General features: G+C 45.1%; 2 protein-coding genes across 2 annotated transcripts in view; one reads left to right on the top strand and one right to left on the bottom strand.

Annotated features, from left to right (window-relative positions):
* APBA2 (amyloid beta precursor protein binding family A member 2) overlaps positions 1-23657 on the top strand; it is a 64102-nt gene extending 40445 nt beyond the window's left edge. Inside the window, exons 3-13 of the mRNA XM_063314028.1 lie at positions 1296-1376; positions 2418-2454; positions 5862-6007; positions 7756-7791; positions 8966-9052; positions 11471-11656; positions 14213-14392; positions 15855-16067; positions 17269-17388; positions 20455-20595; positions 22160-23657. Of these exons, the coding sequence (XP_063170098.1) occupies positions 1296-1376; positions 2418-2454; positions 5862-6007; positions 7756-7791; positions 8966-9052; positions 11471-11656; positions 14213-14392; positions 15855-16067; positions 17269-17388; positions 20455-20595; positions 22160-22231 (1299 nt within the window). The 3' untranslated portion in view covers positions 22232-23657. The remainder of the gene's footprint in view (positions 1-1295; positions 1377-2417; positions 2455-5861; positions 6008-7755; positions 7792-8965; positions 9053-11470; positions 11657-14212; positions 14393-15854; positions 16068-17268; positions 17389-20454; positions 20596-22159) is intronic.
* The window catches only part of ENTREP2 (endosomal transmembrane epsin interactor 2), a 54955-nt gene continuing 54277 nt past the window's right edge, over positions 23643-24320 (bottom strand). Inside the window, exon 11 of the mRNA XM_063314029.1 lies at positions 23643-24012. The gene's annotated coding sequence lies outside the window, so the exon portion shown is untranslated. The remainder of the gene's footprint in view (positions 24013-24320) is intronic.

Raw genomic sequence — 24320 nt, forward strand, 5'->3', positions numbered from 1 at the left:
GCTGTAAAATTACAGTTAGGGGAAACAGCCTCTTATAGAAATCAGTCTAATCCAGTTTCTCAGCTTGGTCTATAAATGCACTTTTTGCAGCCCCAGGTGAAATACAACCACGTCTGACGTGGCTATTAAAGAAGGGGAGGAACTATTACTCTGCTGTTTTGCACCCCAAGACCAATATATCTGCTGTCATTCCATCTTGTAAATCATTTCCTCCTTTTATAGTCACCCTGTATTTTGATCTAATGCTGACTGCTCTTGAAATAATTTGCTGTTATCAGGCAGCGTTATAGTCTTCTTCTACACATGAGCTCTGTTGCAGTGAGAGTTTTCTGTGCATGCTGGTACATGCTGCACTTACCCCAGAGCAAAGTGCTTAGATTTCTACTAGCAAGAGTGTAAAGGATAAACATTATCATGGAAGCAGAGAAAGTGTGTCAGTAGTCCGGCCTTCTGCTATGGTGGAAGGGCGCAATTCTGCTCTGACATTGCTTTAAATTAATGTAGAATCCTTTTAAGAGCTAGATGCTCTGCATAAATTTACCCCCTCCCCATCTTGGGTAAGCATGCTGCTACTTGAGAATCATTCTCAGGAAATGGCGTGGAAATCAAGTCTCACTGGTAGCATCTGCTCCATCCGTTTTGTGCTGGGTGGCTCTGAAGTCTTCAAAGAAAGGAGGCCAGGGAGACTTCAGGACCCTGGACAGAGCAAGCAGCGATTGGGTCCCACTTAAGGCCTGCCAGGGGTCAGTGCCCCGTTGTTATCTGTAGCCCATCAAAGATGCCAATTGTTCTGTGGCACCGCTACACTTATTCGCACAACCATGGCTGAAAACCCTCCTTTACACAACAGGAGTGGTTATGTGAAACAGCTCCTCACCTTACACAGAGTTGTGCAATTCTGGTGGGAAGGACTTCCATAGACCGTGTGTCTTAGCAGGCAAACCTAACTCCACCACGTGTCCCTCTTCGAGACTGGGGGACATAGACCTGATCTGCACCTTCCTAAAGAGATTGTGGGCTGTGCAACCCTGTGAACCCGCCCAGCATCCATGCTGCAAATCCAGGGGGGAAATGAAATCCAGGACTAGTGGAAATGGCCAATCTATACAAGGTCTTGGAAGAAGCCTGCATCTGTCTTGTGCTGCCCAACCAGTCAATGGATAAATCAGTTCTTATTTCCACAGGAAGAGCAATAAAACTCATGGACAAGGGGCAGTGATAAACGATGTTAGTATTGATCGTCTTCCCCCTACGTTATTGATTGGTATGGTGTCTCTCCTCACTCCGCTTTGTAGGTATGCAATGGCTTAGAACAGCCCAGGAAGCAGCAGCGTTCGGATCTCAACGGGCCGATAGACAACAATAATATGCCAGAGGCAAGTACTGAAATCTAAGTAGGCTTCGTTTTTATCTCCTCTCTGTTGCGTTGCTCTTGTTCCAAAGCAGCAAAATATTGTTGGTCTGACTATACCGTATTTGCGTGTGTGTGTGGATGGATATAGAACTTACCACCCAGAGGCCAGTGGGAGCTAAATTGATCAAAATGTACAGTAACGTAATAAACATTTTGAAAGACCATTTTAAAATCACATAGATGCTGATAGGCATGAACGTAGCCCAAACGAGTCCTGACCAGTTACATCAAGAACATAATAATATTGATAATATAAACCCTCGCGGCACCTGAAGGGGCTCTGGGGCTTTCTATGGAATGGCTTTTATCTCCAGAAAAACTTCTCAGAAGTGTTTCGAGCTGAGCTGGGAAGATCCAGGAAAAGCAATGCTGGTCGAGATCAGTGCTTGTCAGCCTTCCAGGATCAGACAGGAAACATGAGCAGAGGAACTAATTCTACTTCATTGTAAGGCTGCGTTGACAGGATCTTGCAAGTCTGAAAGTACAGATCTCCCGCCGTCTCTTTTTACAGCCCGATAACTTAGGGAGGGTCCCTCCTGAGCCTCTTTCTCCTCCCGTCACGCAGCTGTGGGCTAAGCCCTCTCTTATCTGACCGTTCCCCGGGGAGCGTCTCTTCCCCCCGTCTCCCAAGGTCATTCCATTACAGTGCTTGTATCAATACAGTTGCAAGATCTGTAGGAGGAGCTGTGCACCCAGTGCCATCTGGATGTCTTTGCAAAGGCAGGAGGGCTTTGATTCCCTTGAAGGCATTTGGCCTCTGCCACATGGGTGGGACCACAGCTAGGAAAGTTCCCTCTCGGCAGGAACTTTACTTTAATACATCTGAAGGACCGGTTTTCTTTACTGTGCCCGTCTCCTAAAACACATTATATTGTAGTTATATAGCAGTTAAACATCTTGAAAAAGTAGAAGCTATCCAAGTACTTTTCATAACAGGTGCTTTGTCTGGCATGACATTAAAATTCAAAGTCATAAATAGCTCCTTATTTTTATCCCCGCACAGACAAAGAAGGTACCATCTTTCCCGAGCTTTGTGGATGGTAAGTACCCTTCTGCTTATAATGTTTATACCTCTAAAAATATAAGGAGGAATTTCTTTCAAACCCACATACTGTGTGAGTACTGATGATGTTACCTAGTTGGGTCATGAAATGTCTGCAAGAAACTGACCAAGCTCAGAGAGCACCAAGGTCTCCACAGTTCACCCCTGAGCTACAGATTTTCTCTTCTATTGGAACTTAGCAAGTTCTTAAGAACAATGCTTTTGTAACTGGAAGAGTTCCCTTCCCTTCCTAGAAACTACAGGTAGTCCTCACTTAATGGCCACAAGAGGGACCGGAAAACTGGTGGTTAAGTGGTGCGGTCATTAAATGAGTCATCACGTGACCAGACCCAATTTTATGACTATTTTTACAACGGTTGCTAAGTGAATCCAGCTTCCCCAATAGATGTTTTTTGCCAGAAATTGGCAAAAAAGGCTGCAAATTGAGATCACCTGACTGCAGGACACTGCAACTGGTCGTAAACACGAGCCGGCTGCCAAGCGCCCGAATTGCAATCATGTGACTGCAGGGGTGGTGCAACATTTTGTGATGGTCATAAGTGTGAGTACTGGTCATAAAGCACTTTTCCCAAGGTTGTTGTAACTTCGGACCATCGTTAAATGAACGGTCGTTAAGCGAGGACTACCTGTTGTGCTTGATGTAGCTATAGATTAAACAAACTGGCTTTTTCAGAAGTCTCCCCCTGCAAGGGGGATCAGATCTACATACATGGTTACAGTATCCCTCTGCAACCAGGGTGCTTAAATATTACTTTAATAACTGGCGCAGGCACGTGGCCTAATGAAATTTAAATTTATCTCTGTGATTGATCTTTGCTGGGAATCTTGTTGGCTGTGGGGGGCACGCGTTTCACTTCACCGCTGTCTGATTTGTCCTCTTGCAAGGCTGATACCATGGAGAATTTATATCTATCATTAAAGTTGGCTGAGGGAAAATCTCTCACTTTTTCCCCCAAGAAGATAAATGGGCAGAATTGGGGAGAAAGCTGCCTGGGCTGGGCCAGCTCCCAAGGAAGCTTTAGTGAGTCAGACCGGCTTATTCCTGGGTAGAAACGTGGAGGGTGGCAACATTGGCTGAAAGATGGTTCGCCCACTGCTATCACTTCCCCTGTACAATGCAACACAGGGTGTAACCTGGTTTGTTTGCTGAAAGGTATATTTCACAGCCCAGATACCACCCCTTAGAAGCCCTTAGAAGCCCTTGCAAGAGCAACCTGTTTCCATTCTGGTGGAGGCCTTCAGACAAAGGTCTCCACTGATGCTGGAATGCAGCTTGGCCAGCATCAGTAAGTGCATCCTAGGACCTTTTCCCCTAGGTCTTCCATGGTGTGCAGGAAGGGGTCAGGTCTGCCAACCAACTGGAATCCAGGAGGGCTAGAACCAGAAGCCATGGCCCACCCGAATAGTTGGCAAACATCTTGTGCTTTTGCTTCTGCATCTTCATTGGTCCCAGGGTTTGGGGTAGTGTTTTTCAACCTTGGCAACTTTAAGATGGGTGGACGTCAACTCCCAGAATTCCCCAGCCAGCCTTGCTGGCTGGGGAATTCTGAGAGTTGATGTCCACCCATCTTAAAGTTGCCAAGGTTGAGAAACACTGGTGTGGAGGAACAGTATTTTTGACTTTCAAGGTCCTTTGGGAAGGCTCGCTTCTCTTTGTCTATACCACTAGTTGAGATCTTCAGAGATCTTTGATTGCCTCCACCAGATGAAAAGGGAGCAGATGGCTTTAGAGGACAAGAACTTCTAAGTGGCGCCATCTTGACTGTGAACTGTACCTTTCCCAAACAGCTTCGTTTAGCACCTATTTAGATATCAGTTTGGCCCCAGGCCAAGATCTGTTCCTTTGTTTAGGTCTTCTACTCTCCCTTAGCAAGAAGGTGGCCTAGAAATATTCTTAAGTGAGCAAAACTATGACTTAGAGCTTCTTTACTGCTCCTGTATGCTGTCATGCGCCCTAGGATTTGACATCTATAAATGCAACCAACCAACAAATAAGGTGGTCTCAGGCTCTGGATGAGGCCTGCCAACTACCCTAGCGACTGATCTGCTTGAATAGGATGAACCATAGCTTGGTCTGGCACTTCTTTTCTCTGCTGTACGTCGGTATGATTCCTGGCAGTGCCTCCTGGTTATTGTCTTCAGAGTTTCGTCGGCCTCTGAGCTGCCCAAGCCTGCTGCTTCAGAAATCATCAGCCTCAGCTGACACCCTCCTGTGAATGTCTTTTGGGAAACCAGCAAACCCCAGTAAATTGACATGAACACTGTTCCTCTTCTCTCCTCTAACACCGGCATGCTTAAATTAACAGGAACAATACCCAGCTAACCAACTGGGGAATTCCCTGCACAGTTCTTTTTCCTAGGGGAAGGCTAGAACATGCATCTAGCATAGGAACAACCCCCGAGCGTATTGTGACTTTAAGAAAGGGGGAAAATATGTATGGTCATGAGCTTGTTAGAAGAGCCGGCTGGAACCTGTCTCTTGATTTGCCACATACATCTCTCGGTGATTTTATCCTTCCTCTCCTTCCCTGACGAGAACAGCCTTTGGCTCCCACTGCGGCAAACGTATCTATTGTTCCATTGCTGAAGGGGGAAATCTCAAGGACCTTTACGTAATCAGCCTTGGGGTCTTACAGCCACACGTTTACCTGTGGTAGCAATGCAAACACGCATAAACAAAATTCTAATAAGGCTAATTAAAATCATTGGACAATTAATTTGTGCTATGTTTTTAAATTGATATTTAATTTGTTTTAGTAAAACCAAGAGAAATTAGTGATGTTGTACCTATTATCCAGAACAATAGAGGGGAGGGAACACATTGGCCTAGAGCTGGAAAATCACATAATATCCTCCCCTTGGAATAAAAATAAAGGTTCCACTATCACTCCTAATTTCACCTCCTAAATGGACCAGAACCAATATCCAATAACTATTACATTCCATTTCGAAGTGTATTATGCTGGTTGCCTTATAGTCTTGATTACGGGCTCTGCTTGGCTCTGTTTTGCCAGCTACGTTGGGCTAACATGTTAAATAATTAAATGTTAGTAAAAACAAATGGCTTTCCATTTCCAGGAGTTTTTGGAGGGTGATAAATTGGAATTCAGTAGTTTCAGCTTCTTAGATTAGCTCCGAGTCTCTTGCAGCACCTTCATATTTCCAGCCTGCCTATTTGCTTTCGTGCTCTCTGACCCTTAGTCAAACAGACCAAGCGCTCTTTTGAAATATTTGCTACAGCTCTTTGGCTGTAGTCTTTGTCATTTGTAGACATTCACAGGTACAGAATGTCTGTTAAGAAAAGAGGACATAGGACTGTAGCTCGTTACTCCTTTTTGGCTGCTTCTGAGGGACTGAATATAATTGCCTGCTGCCTGCCTTTAGTTCCAGGACCTTGCGAGCCCGAGGACCTCATTGACGGTATCATCTTTGCAGCCAATTACTTGGGCTCTACCCAGTTGCTCTCGGAGCGCAACCCTTCCAAAAACATTCGGATGATGCAAGCCCAAGAAGCAGTGAGCCGTGTCAAGGTAGGGCTCTTTGCAGTCAGCGGGAAGGGCCAACAATCTTTGATGATCACTGAACCTCCAAGACTCACTTGGCTCCTCTTGGCCGACTGCCACTCCCCCCTTGCTGCAGAACATCAGTAGGCACAGGGGCTTTCCAAGTGGCTTGAGGTCAGCGTCACGGCTAGGTTCAGTGACCCAGGTTTGTAACGCAGCTCTTCTTATATTTATATCATATACATGATATAATATCATATTTTATATCATATACAGAGCATGTGCGCCTGCACACACACGCAGCATAAAGAATTGGTTCTCCCAGTGTAACACTTCTACTTTGTGCAGTAAGTGTGTACACCTGCATGCAGAACTTTAGATCAACCTTTTCAACCTCATTTCGACCTAACCTGTCTGAAGGGCATCAGGCTGGGGAAGACAGCTATAGATTTTCCTACCAACCTGTGTAAGGAACATAACACTGCCCTTATACTTCCTAAGTCTAACTGGGTACATTGATCCTAATTACGTGGGGGAACTCACAGTGTTTATCGAACTTCCCTGCCTGTAGCCAACCAGTCTCACATTGATGGTCATGGAAGCGTGACCTGATGCTCAATATAAGATGTCCATCAAAAATGTACGGAGGACCGTCTTGATCCTCTTCCCTTCTTGGCACTCCCTAACGAACTCGAGTTGTGGGGCTGTGATACTCTCCTCCTCCCTGTCCTCAGTGCAATTGACTCTCAGTGATGGGATTGGAGAAACGCAAGACATCATAGCAACATGAATGTGTTTATTTATGTATGTCTTTGTTATTCAAATGTCTATTACCGCCCTTCCCCCCAAAGGGGGGGACTCTGGGCAGTTTACAATAAAATCATCCTTTTAAAAACATCGACATATAAAATTACAAAATAACCACCCAAGATATTAAAATAATAAACTTAAATCTAATAGAAATTTGAATAATGAATAAATAAATAAACATGAAATATAATACATTCTGCTAGGTTTTCTGGACTGATGGAGAAGACACTGAACATGGTTGCTGTTCGTGGTGGCCCCCATGTCTTTGTTGGTTGGATTGCACTTGGCCATTTTCTGCCATAGGACCCTTGAATTCTACCACTGAGCATCACTGGAGTTGGACGGCCAATAAATTTCAAATAATAATAATAATAATAATAATAATAATAATAATAATAATAATAATAATAAATATTATTAAACAACATCTGCCTATCCCAGGTCCTTGGGAAGAACTCGATAGGTGGACAAAAATGCAAAATCCAGTCTAAACATCTGGCTGACTGTGTGACCAACCATAATAATAGCATATTCCCCAAAAGATGGTCTCTGTAAATATCACCGAGGCTTTTTGGGCTCAGCTTGGTCTAGTCTCACTGGTGACTGCCATATTTAATCTCCTAGAAAGCCTGCAATTCTGGTTTATCAAGACAAAGCAAGGAACTTCTAGGGAAATTAAAAGGTCAGCTGACGTTTGCGGAGGGGACAAAAGGGAAATGAGTTCTGCCTCCCTCTGAAATGCTCACTTGGTTCCTGATGCTTCCTTTCACCCGGGATACCCTTCTATCAAATTCTCACTTAACTTTTTTGGGACCCCCGGAAAGGAGGGATTTCCAAAAGATTTTGCTAACTTCCTAAGATGGTTCTTCCTCTCTTTTCCTCCCCCTCTTTTTTATGCATTTGTCTGTTTCCCTTTGATTTATGTATTGATTGATTTATTTTTTATGCTTCTCGTTCTCCCCAAGAGGATGCAAAAGGCAGCTAAAATCAAGAAAAAAGCGGTGTGTAGACTGTTTTTCTTGAATTCTAATGTCTGTTTTACATTTTGGATTGCTTTTGGCTTTTTTCCCTCCCCTGTTTAATTGTCCTTGTGCATCCTGTTGTGCTTCTCCATGTGGAACTTCATGAAGCTGTAACATTAATCTTTGTGCCTATGTTTGTACTAATGTTATTAAAATATATATATATATCTGGTTGGAGTGACAGAGACCAGTTGATTTAATTGGAGAACCTTCCGTTTCTCTCCAAGTCTTCCCTCCATGCTACTGGTGCGTTTTTTTTTTCCTTTTAATTTTTGCTATGCTTTGATAAACATTAATATTTTTCTTTTGCAAAAGTTGGTTTCCATGATTCCCTCAACGGGAGAAATGGCTCAGAGGAGCATTCATTATTTATTTCCAGGATGGCTAAACGATGCTGTCTACTCAGTCTGCCACGCACCTTTTCTTTTCTTAAGATCTACACATCTTGGTACAGAAGATTAGGTGGATGGGAGCTTGAGAGAAAGGGGACCAAGGATGGATTTTTGAGTGAAGTGGCCAGGACATTGCAACTACTGAGAACAAAATGCTGGTGTCCAGATGGAGCTTGACCCTTAATCCTAAACTCCCATTTTATACATCGTAGGTCAGCTCTGGGTTCTTAATAAAGAGGGGGGGAAATCAGAGTAGATCCAACAAGCCCCAAATCTGCCCATTGGTGGTCTGAAAAAGGAACCAAAGTTTAGGTGACAAGGTTCTTTCCATGTTTGGTCATTGCCATAAACTTTTGCGGATTAGAGTCCCCTTCATATGACCCAGAAATCACCTCTTGATCTGTGAAAAGAATTGTTGTTCCAGCCGCAGCAGATCAAGACAATCATTCCTGCTGGAAATGATTCCTGCAGAACCAAAACCTCAGATTAGAATCTCTCTTGCCTCATTTCCCATCGTCGGTAAAGGCAAGACACAAAACCGCTGCAGATCCACCAGGCAAACACAGTCCAGAGAAAGTTAATCTTTACAGCTAAAGCTTTGCATGTTGTTCTGAAAATTAACCATTCCAAACAGCTGTTCTGTGCTGCAGTAACTTGCTCAGTGTGCCTGTCGTACATCCCATCATATCTGAAGTAACTCTGTGAGGAACCGTCCATTTCAGGAAGCTTCTCTGAGTGAATTTGCTCTCTCTGTGCTTTAGACTTCTGAGGGGGATGCACATGCTTTGACAGAGGTGGACCTGTTCATCTCCACACAGAGAATTAAAGTTCTCAATGCAGACACCCAGGTAAGCACATAGCCCCAACGTTGTGGCATTAGTCACAGGACCATAAAATAATTTTGTTTGCCCACAGTCTAGTGTCCCCAAGTTTCTACAAGGGACCCATTCTGATGTCTAGAAGAGCCAACTGTCTTTCTTCTGCCATCCCACTGGTTGGACCAGAAAAGTGGAGGCAAGAGAAGATAGAGGGGACCATCCCCATGCCCAGTATTAGCTGTGGCTTTGCCAAAAGGCAGGGTGGCTTTGAGACGGCTGCCTGCTCTGACGTCAGAGGTTTGGACCTTCACCTGCCAAATTCCCCAACCAGCACACTCTTCTCTTGAGAATTCCAAGAGCTGAAATCAGGTGGGGAAAGGATGGAAAATGTGCTGATCTTTGTCCTAAGAAGATAGCCTTTCACAAGGTAAAGGTTCCCTGCATTTTATTTTGGAAAGGTTCTTGAACTTGCATTCCAAAGCACTATGATGTGCTGTAGCCATGAGGTGGATGCCCCGCCACTGACATTTTTAGCTCTCTTCCACGTATTTTACATTTCTTTCTCAGTCACAATCCCACAAGCCAGAATGACACTTTTTAAATCTCTGTTCTTGTCTTTTTTAACATGAATGTATACAGATCATCCTCGTTTAGCAACCACAATTGGGACAGGACACGTGGTTGTTAAGTGAAGCAGTCACTAAGTGAAACCACGAGTAGGCTTATGGTCCGATTTCAGCTTTCTTTCGCTATACAGACCTGCAAAGGTCATAAATGCGAGGATTGGTTGCAAAGGGACTTTTTCATCGGGGTCATAACTGTGGTCACTAAATGAGGCAGTCACTAAACAAGGACAACCTGTACGCCCAGGCTTGTTAAAGTGACTCTATGTGCAAGCTCTCACTCTGCTTTCTGGTTGTAGATTTTTCCAGCCAGGCAGCTGCTCCAGTCATTATGAAAAGGTCTCCCCGTGGCTGCCCTGCAGCCTTGGCTTTATCCTTGGTATTTAATAAAACGGCAAACAGTAATGGGGCAAGCTAGCTGATGTAGCAAATGAATTTCATAGTTGCATCTCACTGCTGCATGTAAATATTGAAAGCCACTGCGAGGGAAGAAATGCCAGAGGCCCCCCTTGTGTACAAACAGCCGTAGCCAAAAGCAAGACTCAAGAAGCTGAGAGGGTTCTGAACAAATTAATTTGCTTCCTGTCATGGCAAATCAGGAATTGCTGTCTGCAGACCTTTGTTGACTTTGATGCTTACAGCACTCTCCCCGGTAGAGCTGAAGAAGAGAAGTCAAACAACGCAAGAATATAAATTCAGTCTGTCATGATTTCACTACGTCCTCACCAAAAGGTGCAGCCTGAATGTCCTTCTTTTTATCCAGTTGGAGTGACTGGCAATTCTCCTAGGATGCCACCTGAAATACCAGTAAAGAGTTGAATTCCAAGGAGCATTACAGTCAAAGTCAGAACAGATAGTCCTCAACTTATGGCCATTCGTTTAGCGACTGTTTGAAGTTACGAGGGAGCTGGAAAAAGTGACTTACAGCTGCACCTACAACCATTGCAGATTCCCCGCAGTCACGTGATCAAAACTGGGGCGCTTGGCAACTGGCATGTATTTACAACAGTTGCAGTGTCCCGGGGTCGCATGATCACCATTTGCGACCTTCCCAGCCGGCTTCCGACAAGCAAAATCGGTGGGGGAAGCTGGATTCACTTAACAACCATGGCTGAAAAAGTTGTAAAATCGGGTGTGACTCACTTAACAATCACCTAGCTTAGCGATGGGTCCCAATTGTGGTCGTAAGTCGAGGACTACCTACTTGGTCGGCAAACTCATTTTGCACTGGCAGTAGGAGAGGAAAAATGGCAGTCAGCCAGGCCTACCCATGATATGAAATGCGGGGCCTGAACCCGGTTTGCTCATGTTAGCTATCTTCAGGTGGGGTGCTTAACAAGTTCAGCTGAGCAGGGCACAAACTGCTGCCCAGCTCTATTCAGGAGGTCTAGCCTGTGAAGGCAGAGTGGGATTAAATCCAAAGATGGATGGATGTGATGCCATGTCTGGCTTGTGCAACGTTTTTGTAGCAGCAGTGGCATGGAACATGACTGTAGGCTAAACAAACTTAATCACACCTCTGTCTAAAACTTGACTGGTGATTTTTTTTTCTCCGCCAACGAACCCTGGCCTTTCCTTTGGCAGCCTCATATATGGATGATCAGGGTGGGCAGGCAAGGAGGTATTTCAGCAGATGAGTGTTTAATCTGCTGTCCTCATCTCTTGGTGAATGACACTGCTTTGTGGTCTGTAGTCCACAGAGATCATTTTTTCATTTCTGTGCCAAAGCAATGTCTTATAAAGTCTAGATGTAGTGGGCGGAGGGAATGGCCTTGAGGGACAGGCAGGGGACCTGCTGTTTGCTCTGTTTGGTCCCTTGTTCTAGGAAACCATGATGGACCATGCGCTGCGCACCATCTCGTATATTGCTGATATCGGCAACATCGTGGTTCTGATGGCCCGGCGTCGGATGCCTCGATCAGCATCCCAGGATTGCATTGAGACAACCCCTGGAGTGCAGGAAGGAAAGAAACAGTACAAAATGATATGCCACGTCTTTGAATCCGAGGATGTGAGTAAACTGCATTTCGAGTCCTGTGGAATTTTGCAGCGGTTCCTGACTGAAGTTTTTGCTTAGTGAAGCTTTCCAAAGGAAGGAAAGCTTTCTGTCATGGGGCTTCCATTCTCATAACCCTAACTTCCTGTTTTCTTTTAGAATTGCCCCCACTTCTTCCTCCTATACAGGTAGTCCTCGCTTAACAACCATTCATTTAGGGATGGTTTGGAGTTACAACGGTGCTGAAAAAACCAACTGACAACCGGTCCTCACACTTACAACCATCGCAGCATCCCCACGGTCACATGATCATGATTTGGGCACTTGGCAACCGGTTCGCATTTATGACCGTCACAGTGTCCTGTGGTCACGCGATCGCCATTTTTGACCTATCCGGCCAGCTTCTGGGAAGCAAAATCAGTGGGGAACCATGTGGTTTGCTTAACAACCATGTGGTTTGCTTAATGCCCTCAGTGATTCACTTAATGACCACCACAAAAAGGTCGTAAAATCGGGTCAGATTTGCTTAATGACCACTTCACTTAGCAACCAAAATTCCGGTCCCAATTGTGGTCATTAAGCGAGAACTGCCTGTATACAATTATTCTTGCCTTCAAGTGTTTGAACACAGAATAATTTAGTTTGCTCTAATTTAATAATGAATCATTTAATGAATCATTTAAAAATTTAGTCAGTTGTAACTTAAACTAACGGATGTATGTAGTGGCTGGTCCTAGAGTATGTTTGCCCAGATAGGGTGCTATTATTTACCAAAGTGTTTAATCTGCAACTCCGCTATGGCGTTTCCCCCAAAATATCCATCTCACTTTTTACTGTTGACTTGACACTCAGTGATTCTCCCGAGGAGATGGTACACTTCCCATCTGATCTTTTAAACTGGAGATGCTAGGGGTTGTCTTCGCATAAAAAAGGTGTTCAACCAACAGAGCAATTGTCTTACACCTACATGCACATCGCTTTTTACTGCAGGTCCTCAGCCAAATACTTTATGGTGCTGAGGAACAGTTTCAGAATAGCTACAAGTATTCAAAATAACGTTGTACAATTGCAGAATAACCATCAGAATGAAAGGAAGGGTTCTTGGGTTGCAGAATAGCGACCAGAATGAGGACTAATGTTATACGACCTCAATTAGCATTTAATTACATCCCATTTTTAATTAGAAGCCTGGGTCATGTCCCCACCACAACACAGACTTTCACTGTCTCTGCTGTAGTGACATCTAGTGGCCCAGAAATGCCCATTTTTTTTCCATCTTAAATGACCACCCAGGAATTCTACTGACATGCATCCTTGTGAACAGTGAGGACCCCACTTTCTTTGAAAGAAGCCTATGCCTCCAGGCATTTGCCAAGGCAGAGGTGATCTCAGCTGTTGAAAACTATGAATTATCCTTCTTTCCTACTTCTGTGAGGGACAAAACATTCAACTGATTCACCGGGAGCAGTGTTTTTCAACCTTGGCAACTTTAAGACATGTTAAAGTTGCCAAGGTTGAAAAACGCTGACCCAGAGCCTGGAGTTTTAAAAATCTGAATAGAGTCAAGGGAAAGAATTAAGAGCATCAGAAGGAGCTCTAAAGGGTCCAATCAAAAGTTCTCTAGATGTTTTAGACTCCAATTCCCCATAAACTCCAGCCCTCCAGATTTATTGACCGGCTATTTTTTCAATATCCTGGACTCCAATTCTCATAAATTCTAGCCAGGATAGAAGCCTTCTGGATGTCGGACCGATGTTCTCCATGGGGATCGGATTCTAAGTTCCATAATTTCCACCCTGGATGGCACATGACTTGGCAGTTATAGGAACAGAAATCCAAAGCACCCCAGAGGATAGCAGATTAGAGTAGAAGTCTGGAGGAAGAGATCACATAACATTAATACAGTTTTTATTGTATAATTGTATATTGTATTTTATTGTATAATCAATTAGGTTATTGCGAGCGCCATCAGAGCTAATAGCCTCTGATAATCTGATCCTTCAAGGGTTAGCCTAATGGCCTTAGAAATGCATCTGATCTTACAGCTGCCGCCACATCTAAAGACAGCACATTTCCAAACCCAATTATGCACGATGGGGGAAAGTGGTTCCTCTTTTGCTTCTCCTGTGTCTCCTGGACCCCTGAAGTATTTGTTGAAGGACAGCCTTCAAAACCTTCAACGCAGAGAGAGGAAATTCATCTTCTCCAAAGTAGCTTTGGTGGTGAAGGACCAAAAGCTGAAGACTATCTCTAGGGAGGTGACTGGGTTAAGAGAGGTGACTGAAGCTCATTAAGTGGAGTTTGTTTGTCTTCCCCACTTCCCTTTGCAACCCTGAATAATTGTGACAACCCCTCAGCTCTTATAACCCAGTCTTGCACTGTTTGCTTATTTCAGTTGTTTTTCCAGTTTCTTCATCCAAACAACTTCCAGTTCTGCACCAGAGTAAAAACATGATGTTCTCTGGGGGTGCTACCAGCAGTTCCCATGGGTCAGTCCCTCCAGATGGCCAACAATGATGCTCTGGTTCCCCAAAGATGCTGATCGCTTCCCTTCTCCTCCTTCTTTCGCAGGCCCAGCTGATAGCCCAGTCAATTGGACAAGCTTTCAGCGTGGCCTATCAGGAATTCCTCCGGGCCAATGGCATTAACCCAGAAGATCTCAGTCAGAAAGAGTACAGCGACATCATCAACACCCAGGAAATGTATAATGATGATCTGATTCATTTTTCCAACTCGGAAAACTGCAAAGAGGTGATTCCTTTTTTCTGACTGGGTTATTTAGCGGGGTGGGGAAGTCATCATTTGAAGCCCCTTTCCCTTTCCTTACGCATGAGGTCACTGCTGAGAACTCAGGTGGAGTTTGCAAATGTGGTTTTAAGCCTCCATGATAGAAGGGTCAAGTTAAGCCCGCTGAGATGTTGATCAGGGCTACCATATCCGAGTGGCATAAATCCAGATTATCCACTAGAAAGAAGCAACACATTTTCTGTATCTCTGTCCTGGCACCTGGTGACCATCCAGATATCTGCAGTTCAGGTGTGGCAGCTCTATTTCCAGGGTTATTTTGTTTTGATGGATGAAGCTGGTCATTTTTCTGTACTTGAGATGTGGCCCTTGATGGTTCCTTTCCAGTCGTATTTTCTGATTTTTGCTGCTTCTATTGAACAGGAGGGCAAACTTCCCATTGGCCTGTTGCTTTGGATTTTCCTTTATTTTTTAGCATGCTTCTCAAGATGAAGAGCGAACAGGCCATGAAAAAAGGAAAAGGAAAAGGAAAGGAGCTGGCATCTGGGCTTGCTTAATGGAATTTCTACTCAATGTTCACCCATGTGCTCTGCAGTAAAGTGAAGCTGAGCTGGCATGGGCTGTGACCAGATTGGTTTTCTGCTGTGGCTTTTGGAAAACGGAAGGGTGGGGAGCATGTTTACCTGTTTTAAGGAGGCTGTGGGGGCCCAGGATGTTTAATACTTTGAAAAGTCATTTTAAAGGAGAAAGTTCTACCTCTGAAATTAACTTCATAAACTTAACCGTGAGCATTTCTATATCCCTGACAGCTTGGGCCGTACAGTATATAAACAGTGTACTTAGAGGTGAGAAGCAGCCAAAGTGATTGGAAGGGAAGCCAAAATCTACGAGCCAGGTGGAAATTGGATTGTAAATCAATACTGGGGGAAGTGTAAATAAATTGTAATCTGCTCAGTTTCAGGGGGAGAGAGAAAGTACAGTGTGCTCACTGATGCATTTTGGACCATTGTTGGCAGGTTGCGGCATTATCGGAGAAAGTCAATAATAAACAAGGTTTTCTTTGAAGGAGTTGCGGTTCAAATGGAGGAGGAGAATGAATTGGGGGAGGAAATGTTTGCCAAGCAGGGGAAGTATGGAAGTCACCTTCCTTAATGCAATGTTTTCTGGAAAGAGCCCTCCTTCCTATGCCAGCCAAAGGAAGTCCACTTAGAATCACCCAGACACCGTGTCTTCTCCTCCTGCCAGGCCTTGAAAATAGCCGTGCTTGAACCTGGGTTGAACCTGGACTTCTTCTGCATGCAGGGGAGGTGCTTTGCAACATGCTGCAGCAGCTCTCTGGAGATTATGTGCCACAAGCCGAGAGCAGGCCCTTTTAGGGAAAATGCATGCAGAAGAAACCATTTCTAGGGTCTCCTGTCTCTCCAGACCGTCCACAGGCCCTCATTCTCTCTGTTCTTTGGTCTTACAGCTGCAGATTGCCAAACACAAGGGGGAGATTCTTGGCGTGGTGGTTGTGGAATCTGGCTGGGGTTCCATCTTGCCCACCGTGATCCTGGCTAACATGATGAATGGCGGCCCAGCAGCCCGTTCAGGAAAGCTCAGCATTGGAGACCAGATTATGTCCATTAATGGCACTAGCTTAGTGGGTCTTCCTTTAGCCACATGCCAAGGAATCATTAAGGTACCCATCTGTCTTTATTTGTGTCAGCTGGGAGAATGGAATAATGCTAGTTGGCTTTCAATAGTAATTCCTTCTACTGTGACATTTACAGATTGGCTCTGTTCCTTCACCTGTCTTAACCCATTCACCAGATCTGCACTGTACATGGGACCACAAACTAAGTGCCTAGCTGGAGTTCTCACAACACGTTGAGAAAGCCTAACCATAATTTAAATTAGTCCTGATCAGCACGTTGGGCAAATGCAATTCTTTAGCTGAGTTGGTTAAGTATGTATTTGTTTGTTTGTTTGTTTGTTTGATTTGATTTCTATAGCCGCCCATCTCAGCGAGCATGTTGTGTGAGTGCAGCTTATAAGGGCTGTTTGTCTCTCTGGCTGAAAGTACAAGATGACAGGCATTGGTTGGACAGAAATGGAAAGAATATCTGGCGGAGGGATCCCCGGAAGGGGACGGAACCCCCAGATCAGGCCAAGGGAATGGAGCAAATTCAGCTACCACCAGAGAGTGGTGCATGGGTGGGGAGATGGGAGAAAATTGGGGGGTGAGGGGTGGAAAGGAATGGAGTGGGCAGGCTCCTGCGCCAGATGTGCTCCTTCTCACAGTGTTTATTCAGTTAGACTTCAAGCTTCTTGTCGGTGCATGGAGAAGGTTTCCTAAGTTTTTCTAGTTTCTTCAGCCAGCTGTCGCATTCACTGCCTTGAATGGAGATAATTAAACACCGTTCCAGCTGATGGCAGCCGCATTCATTCTCCATGAGCATCTAGCATTAGTGTGCTAAGCTCAGATGTTCCAGTGATATTGCAGAGAGGTGTGCAATACAGCAAAGCGGTGTCTCTCAACCTTGGGAACTTTAAGATGGGAAGGTTTCAATTCCCAGAACTCCCCAGCCAGCATGGGAGTTGAAGTCCACCCATCTTAAAGTTCCCAAGGTTGAGAGACACTGCAGCAGAGTGAGGGGAACGAATGCACTCACGTAGGAGCACACATGTGCACTGACCCCTTGACATTGGAAAGTGCATGGTCTGGGCATCCGTGCTGTGCATATTGTGCTATTCTGCAAATGATGCAGGTTACATCCTTTGCCTCATTAGCATGGTGACATCGCAATGCTCCTGACATTCTTGCAGCCAGCTGCAGATGCCTATCTTGCATAACGTGCTTTTCTTAATGAGAAATCGCTAAGGTTGAGCATATTCTGCAGGGTCTTAAGAATCAGACGCAAGTGAAACTGAACATTGTCAGCTGCCCTCCGGTCACTACTGTCCTAATCAAGCGCCCGGATTTGAAATACCAGCTGGGTTTCAGCGTACAGAATGGAATTGTGAGTCTTCTCCTACTGTCGATCCCGGGGATGAAAACTGGGCTGAGGAAGTAATTTTTTTCCTAAACAGAAAAGGGCAACAAAGCAGAATTTGGGGTTCTGTCTTGCCCTGTTGACAGATTCTGGAGAGGCAGCCACATTAGTCTGCCACAGAAGCTGGAAGGTGTCCTTGCCAGCATTCTTGCCTTCACCTGATTGGAATGAGCACCAAGATGATAGACAGAGCTGGTGTCTTCCCCACTTTCTTCCCAGTGGGTAGAATAAGTCAAAGAAGAGATGGGTTTTGGTGGTGTTTTGAACCTTGATCCTAAACAGACCGGAGATTTGGAAACCAACATTTGGCTTACAATCCTGACTTGATCAGGAACAACAGGTGCAGATTCCAAGTTTGGTCATCATGTTTGTTTTACTCACACACCTGAAAGGAAGAATAAATCAGGTGGGAGCCTCAGCAACACATTGGGAAGGTCCAGCAGTGCCCATGAGAAACCATCATGGCTCCAAAGCGAAGTCCTCGTGCAATTGCCACGATTATGTCCTTGTGTCCTGATGCCTTCTATTGAGATGGTGTAAGTTGTGGCGTTTGCACGAGGTCGTCGCCCACACGTCTTCACTCCCCCACTCCCCATGTAGGAACCCTTGGGAGGGTCCTTGGGCTCTTGATCAAATCTAGGGGACCTGTTCTTGGATCCTGAAAAGGAACTGGGGTCAGGCACCATCTAATGAGAGCGATAGTTTGGGGAAACTGAGGAAAGAGAAAAACCCAACTTGGGATTGCTGTATACTGGGTGGGGAGGCCCATATCCAGTTCCTCAGGACAGGATGGCGGGGTTCCTGTGCACCTTTTAAAAGGGGATGCTTCCAGTCCAGATGTTTGTGACGTTGAATAGGCAAACGCAAGGAGTCTTCTGCAGCTTTGCCCATCCGTAGGGTGCTCCCCGATGGCTTTGGAATTGTTCTCTAATCTGGTAGGCCTATTTTTAATTGTAGCTTAGTGCCATCTAGTGGCTATAAAATATATTCCTGATTAAGGGAACCATTCATCACCTTTTGTGCTGGGGCACAGAAATCTAAGCCGTGGCTCACTGTTCATAACTGTTACCTCTACAGCGGCTTCCAGCTTGATGCCTTGCAACATGGTGGACTTCCACCAGACACAACGCAGTGAGAAGCACCCCAGTGGGTTTGTAAAGACTAAACTACTTGACTTTTCCATGGGGAATTTGGTCTGGAAAGAAGCAAAACCATTTTGGCTTCCTGCAGCATTACAGTAACAAGCGAAGCCAGACCGTTGGAAGATCCACATTCCCAGGACCCTGCTTCAAACTCAGCAGCCTGTTGGCTGTTCTATAGCTTCCTAACAGGCTTCCTAACAGTACCTTTATATATAAGCTCTTTAAAAATGTGCTTCCGAGAGAGAGCAGGTATCCCCAAAACAGAATTAAAGCCCATTTGTATGCGCTTTGTGTGTGCCTAGGGACCTATTCCCATAGCAACGATTTCTGCTCCATTCTACAGCTGGCACTCGCAGGAAGCAGAGTCATGGTGTTCCCACCGGGGGAAGGCACCCACCTGAAAGCGTGAGAAGTATGGGGATTTGGAAGCCCCCTCGCTGCATCTCCAACTGTCCCTTCCCTTTACTGCACAAACCAGATTAAGGCTGATCTGGGCTTGAATTAGGGTTGAGGAACAAGTGGGCTGGGACCTGGGAGGTGGTTCCCTGAGCCACCTGCCTGCATTCAGAAGCTCTAGACGGTGCTAAGGAGGCACAACCAGAGTTTATTTTATTTATTTATTATTCAAATTTAATTACTGCCCATCTCCCCCAAAAGAGAGACTCTGGGCGAGTTTCTCTATTATTATTTTTTTCCGGTTAACTGGGAAACGAAAAGGTGAGCGATGAAGGGCAGAGAGTGATGAAACCCGTCCAAGATAGCCTGGGGACACTTGTGTCAGGTGTTGCCTTTTTTAATTCTGTTGAGGTATTCTGAGGGTAGCGGGTTAGATGGGGCCAGAGACAAAACACGGGGTTTTCAGGTCTCTTTTAATCCCCACAAGCAGCAACCTGACTCAAGGGTCCGTCTTGCTTGCATGCAGAGCACTCCAAGTTAGGCCAACATCTCCAAGAACCACTAGGATCTTATTCTCCTTTCGGTAAGAGGGGCATTGTGGCTGTTTCCTCATTCAGCGGCTTCTGAAGTGAGAATACCTACTCATCTTGCCTTCTCCTGGCCTCAGTGTCAAGTATCCTTGATTTTTCCAAGCATCAGGGTCTTCTTTAATGGTTCCTGACTTCGCATCGTAGGCCCAAAATGTTTAAGCATTATTAGTGCTGTCTGGTCTTACTTCAACAAGCACTATTTGTTCTTCTTCACAAGCTTCTCCTTCAGTTCAAGGCATGCTTTCTGTTCTTCATTCAGCCTTTCTGATGGTCCAGCTTTCACAGATAGATGCTACAAGCGGGAAAGCTCTGGCCTTGACCATAGGTCCCTTGCTGTCTATGTAAGGTCTTCGTGTCTTGTTCTAGATGTGCCCAGGTCTTCCTCTCAAACAGCAGACAGAGCTTTATTTCATGGCTACAGTCACCATCCTTGTGAATTCTGAAATCTAAGAGGTTAAGCTCTGTTGCGGTTTCAGCAACTTCTCTCCTTATTGATATTGGGTTGGCGTTGCCCGTTGGCATCATCTTAGCTTCTTAATGTTGAGTAACCCTTGCCCTCTCTTTTTCCACCCTCAGAAAGAAGGGGGAGAGAGATGCTAGCTGGCAAAAGACAGAATCCATCAACCCAAGGGAAATGTGTAATTTCTGTAGCATGATAGCCAATCTCCATAGAACAGTGTTTTTCAAACTTGGCGACTTGAAGATGGGTGGACTTCAACTCTCAGAATTCCCCAGCCAGCCATGCTGACTGGGGAATTCTGGGAGTTGAAGTCCACCCATCTTCAAGTCGCCAAGGTTACGAAGTGCTGCCGTAGAAGAAGACCTTCCTATTATTTCTAACCAAGACTTCTGGCCAAACTGCCCCTTTTCCATTTAACAGAACATGACTCCCTTTCTCTGTCCAGATCTGCAGCTTGATGCGAGGTGGGATTGCAGAGAGAGGAGGTGTCCGGGTAGGGCATCGTATAATCGAGATCAATGGTCAAAGTGTCGTTGCTACAGCTCATGAGAAGATTGTGCAAGCCTTGTCCAACTCTGTAGGAGAGGTGAGTCTTCCCACGCATGGGTTTTTTTAGCAGTGATAAAAGGACATAAGAGTTTTCGGTTTCTTATCATCGGAAGAACCATTATTCCTCTAAGTTGGTGTTTCTGAACCTCAGCAACTTTAAGATGTGTGGACTTCAGTGCCCAGAATTCCCAGCCAGCATGCTTGTTGAAGTCCACACATGCTGGGAGCTGAAGTCCACACATCTTAAAGTTGAGAAACACTGCTCAAGTAGATGCTAGCTGAATTCTGAATTCTGCAATTGACTCTGAGATTTCTAATGCTCTCAAGCAGACTGCCAGTGTGAGAAGGAAGGGAAGATTAATAAGGGAGAAACACAGCTTCAGAGATCCTTAAGGGTATTTCTAATAGCAGTAGAAAAGAAGAATTCGACTTTTCTTAAAAAAAAAAAAATCTGGAATGTCAGTGGCAGTGGTTGTCAGTCACCTTGAGCCTTTAAAGACTGGGTATCTTAGTAATAAAAATAAGTTTACAGAGCAGGAAAGGTTAAAACTGGCCAGTCACACACACACACACACACACACAACGTATCTGGTCTATTTCTTGTACTGAACCCTCACCTCATTTCCCCTTTTTGTTGTTGTTGTTGTTCAGTTGTCAAGTCGGGTCTGACTCTTTGTTTCCCCTACGTTTGCCCTATTTCTGGAATTCTTCTACACATGTTGTTAAAGTATATTTAGACCCTCTCAGAAGCCTCACCAAACTTTATCCTTACAAAAACATAAGGTAACTTGAGGAGAGAGACACCCACCAAGATCTGGAGTTGACTAGAGACTTGGACCCAAATTCCCTGGTCCAGTCCAACAACTCAACCACTAAGCTACAGAGGCCTCCATGTTCTTCTCCACGCCAGGTCCTTTTGTCCTCCTCCTCTCTCTAGGAGTTGTAGGGAGCTCCTTGTGGTTTTCTTGATGACATTGTAGGTCAGCCTTTCCCAATTTGGCATTCTCTCTCTGACCGTAATAAAGATTTGATTTGATTTGATTTGGCATTCTCCATCACAGTAGAGACTGAAACTCCAACTTTGACCATCTGGGGGGATTGCAGGGTGGGCAAAGGTACCAGAGATGTCATAGAAAACTTCACAAGTCACCCCACAATTAGGATGGCAGAGGGGGTGAAGGACGATGCCATTAAGAAGTGGGTGAGGGTGCTGTTTTTCTCCGGCAGTGTGATGCTTAGGAACCTTGGAAATTGTCTCATATGGATGCTCATCCTGTTCAGCACTGGCTCTCTCAGTGGGGAATAAGCTGTTGCCCCTGCATTTTGTGGCCTGCAGATCCCTGGGTGGCCTGCCTTGTGCTCATGGGAATCAGAACTTCATAAGGCTGATAACTGTTATGCATTAGGGGTATTGTGGCTGGCCATGGCTTTAGAAAGACACCTTTTCCAGCTCTGTCCTAGTTGCTGATGGGCTCTGACTCTCGTGACTAGCTTGGCCATGTCCAAGGTCCACACTGAACATGAAGATGGCTGTAGGCAGCCCAACTGGAGCCCCCAGTCCCTCCCCCTCATCACTAATTCTCTCCCCAACCGTTCCACAGATCCACATGAAGACTATGCCTGCTGCAATGTTCAGGCTGCTAACTGGCCAGGAAACGCCACTCTACATCTGATGGGAAACTCCTCAAGCAAATCACAGCCTGCTGCCTAAGCTTAAACTTCCAGAGAAATGTTGTATTTTGTAGGAAACGGGCACGGTCTGAACCCAAAACTGGATAATCTGGACACTCAGTGGATCCAGTTTCTTTGCCTTTTGTTTGTTTTTTCTTAGTTTACCTCTCCTTCCTTTTAACATCTTGCCAAAAGATGAAGCTCTTGTTATGGCGAACGACCACCGACACCATCTTTCCGAGAGAGAGGAGTGTCCCACCAGGCGATTGGCCAACTCCATCTTCATGACTCAGGATGAAGTCCACCATGAAGTTGGTCAAGTCCCACTGCTGTTATGGCCCTCTGTGTTGCAGAGGCACCTGCATTGTTCTCCTGGGCGGACAGTGCTTGTAATGCTTTACTCTAAGGAGACTCCAGCACGTCCTCTGTCCATCTGCCACGTTCAGCCACGAGGCAAGGGCGAACAAGTCTACCGAAACAGGCCCTTTCCGACTGGGGCCGCCTCCACTGGACGGCACATTTCAAAAAACCGAGTGGGCACGGACAGGTTATTGCAGTGACTAAGGGTGGGTGTTGCTTTAAAGGGGGTGCTGGAGGGAGGTGGGGGGGGGAGATTGTTCATTGCTATCAAGAGGAAAAAAAAACCCTGCTGTTGTCATTGGTATCCTTATTGACAAGTGTATCGTGACTTTTGATGAAACGTGGTTTGTATGTGAACTGGGAAGAACAAGGGGTTTCAGAGTGGATGCGAGTGATATGGAAGAATAATTTTTTGGGAATTAAAAACACTGCCACTGGAAAAAGCGAAAGAACTTTTGCAATGCAAATGCGGAATATTTATTTAGATGAGGTACACTTCTGTTTTGGAGACTGAACATTTTTAACGATGAAAATACTGTTCCTAGAGTTTTGCAAGCAGCCTTTACCACCAGGGAAGTGGGTCCTGTTTTATTGCCCCACCGCCTTCCATATCACCCTTTAGTTGAATTTAAGTTCACCCTCGGAAAGCCATGCTCAAATACGACTTTTTTATATAAAAATGTTTAATATCGTTCCGTTTGTCTTTTATTCTCCTGAGCCAACATGTCTGAATGTAAACAGTGACTACGAATGCAGAGTCTTTGCCATCAGCAGTATTAGAGATTTGTGGCAATGATAAACTAAGGAATAGTACAATGTTGTGGTCATTACGAGATAAATGTCAACTGATGTAACCCTTTTGTCTTGATTATTTTCCTCCTTCCTCTCTCCTGGGGTCTATGGCCTTGAAGGAAAATGCCACTGTGATACAAGAAGCCTTACCATACAGTAACAAAAACCATGGGATTACTGGACTTCAAGGAATAACACCGTAGAGCTCTGTTGCATGCAAGTGACCCTAGGAGAGAATTAATCTATACTCACTAATAAATTTGGAGTAATAAAACAGTGCAGCTTCTATTGGTTGTTTTGCAGACCACTGAGCCAAGGCTGATGGTGTCTAGCCTCAGTCTTCTTCAACAGAACCTGTGGGAAGATGGGCACACACAACTCCTTTGAGAAGGACAAGGTCTTGCTGCAGAGAAATTTGTTGCTTGGCCTTTCTTCTGCCCATCAGAAATTGATCTTGTAAACTTCTGAGGAGCACCAGTGTGTGGTCAACCCAATTGTTGCCAACTTCCTTGGTGTTCCACTGGAGGTCACTGTAGCTCCATGCTAAGAAGGTCAACAGGCATTTTCCAAAGATGGTGGTTTGCTGGAAGTCTGATGGGCTACTCTTCTTTCCAAACCTTTGAAGCTCCTGCTGTGGATGGGGGAGAGGGAGGAGGGAAACCATGTGGGTTAAACTTCACCTTCTATAATTTCCAGCCAGCATAGCCAGACATTATGGGGGCATTATAAGTTGTGTTTTCACTCACTTGTACTATATACCTACCTGGACAAGAAATATGGGGTGGGGTGAAATCAGAGGTAGAAATATTTATGGTGTTTTCAAACCAATGGAACAACTTACAGTGAGGAACAATGCTAGTGGAAGAATGGACGTGATGGCCTTTTCCCTTGGACGTTTGAAGGAAGCTTACGAGGATGGTTTTTACATATGTATCAAAC

The sequence above is a fragment of the Candoia aspera genome, chromosome 13 (genome assembly GCF_035149785.1).
Source record: "Candoia aspera isolate rCanAsp1 chromosome 13, rCanAsp1.hap2, whole genome shotgun sequence".
Lineage (NCBI taxonomy): Eukaryota > Metazoa > Chordata > Lepidosauria > Squamata > Boidae > Candoia > Candoia aspera.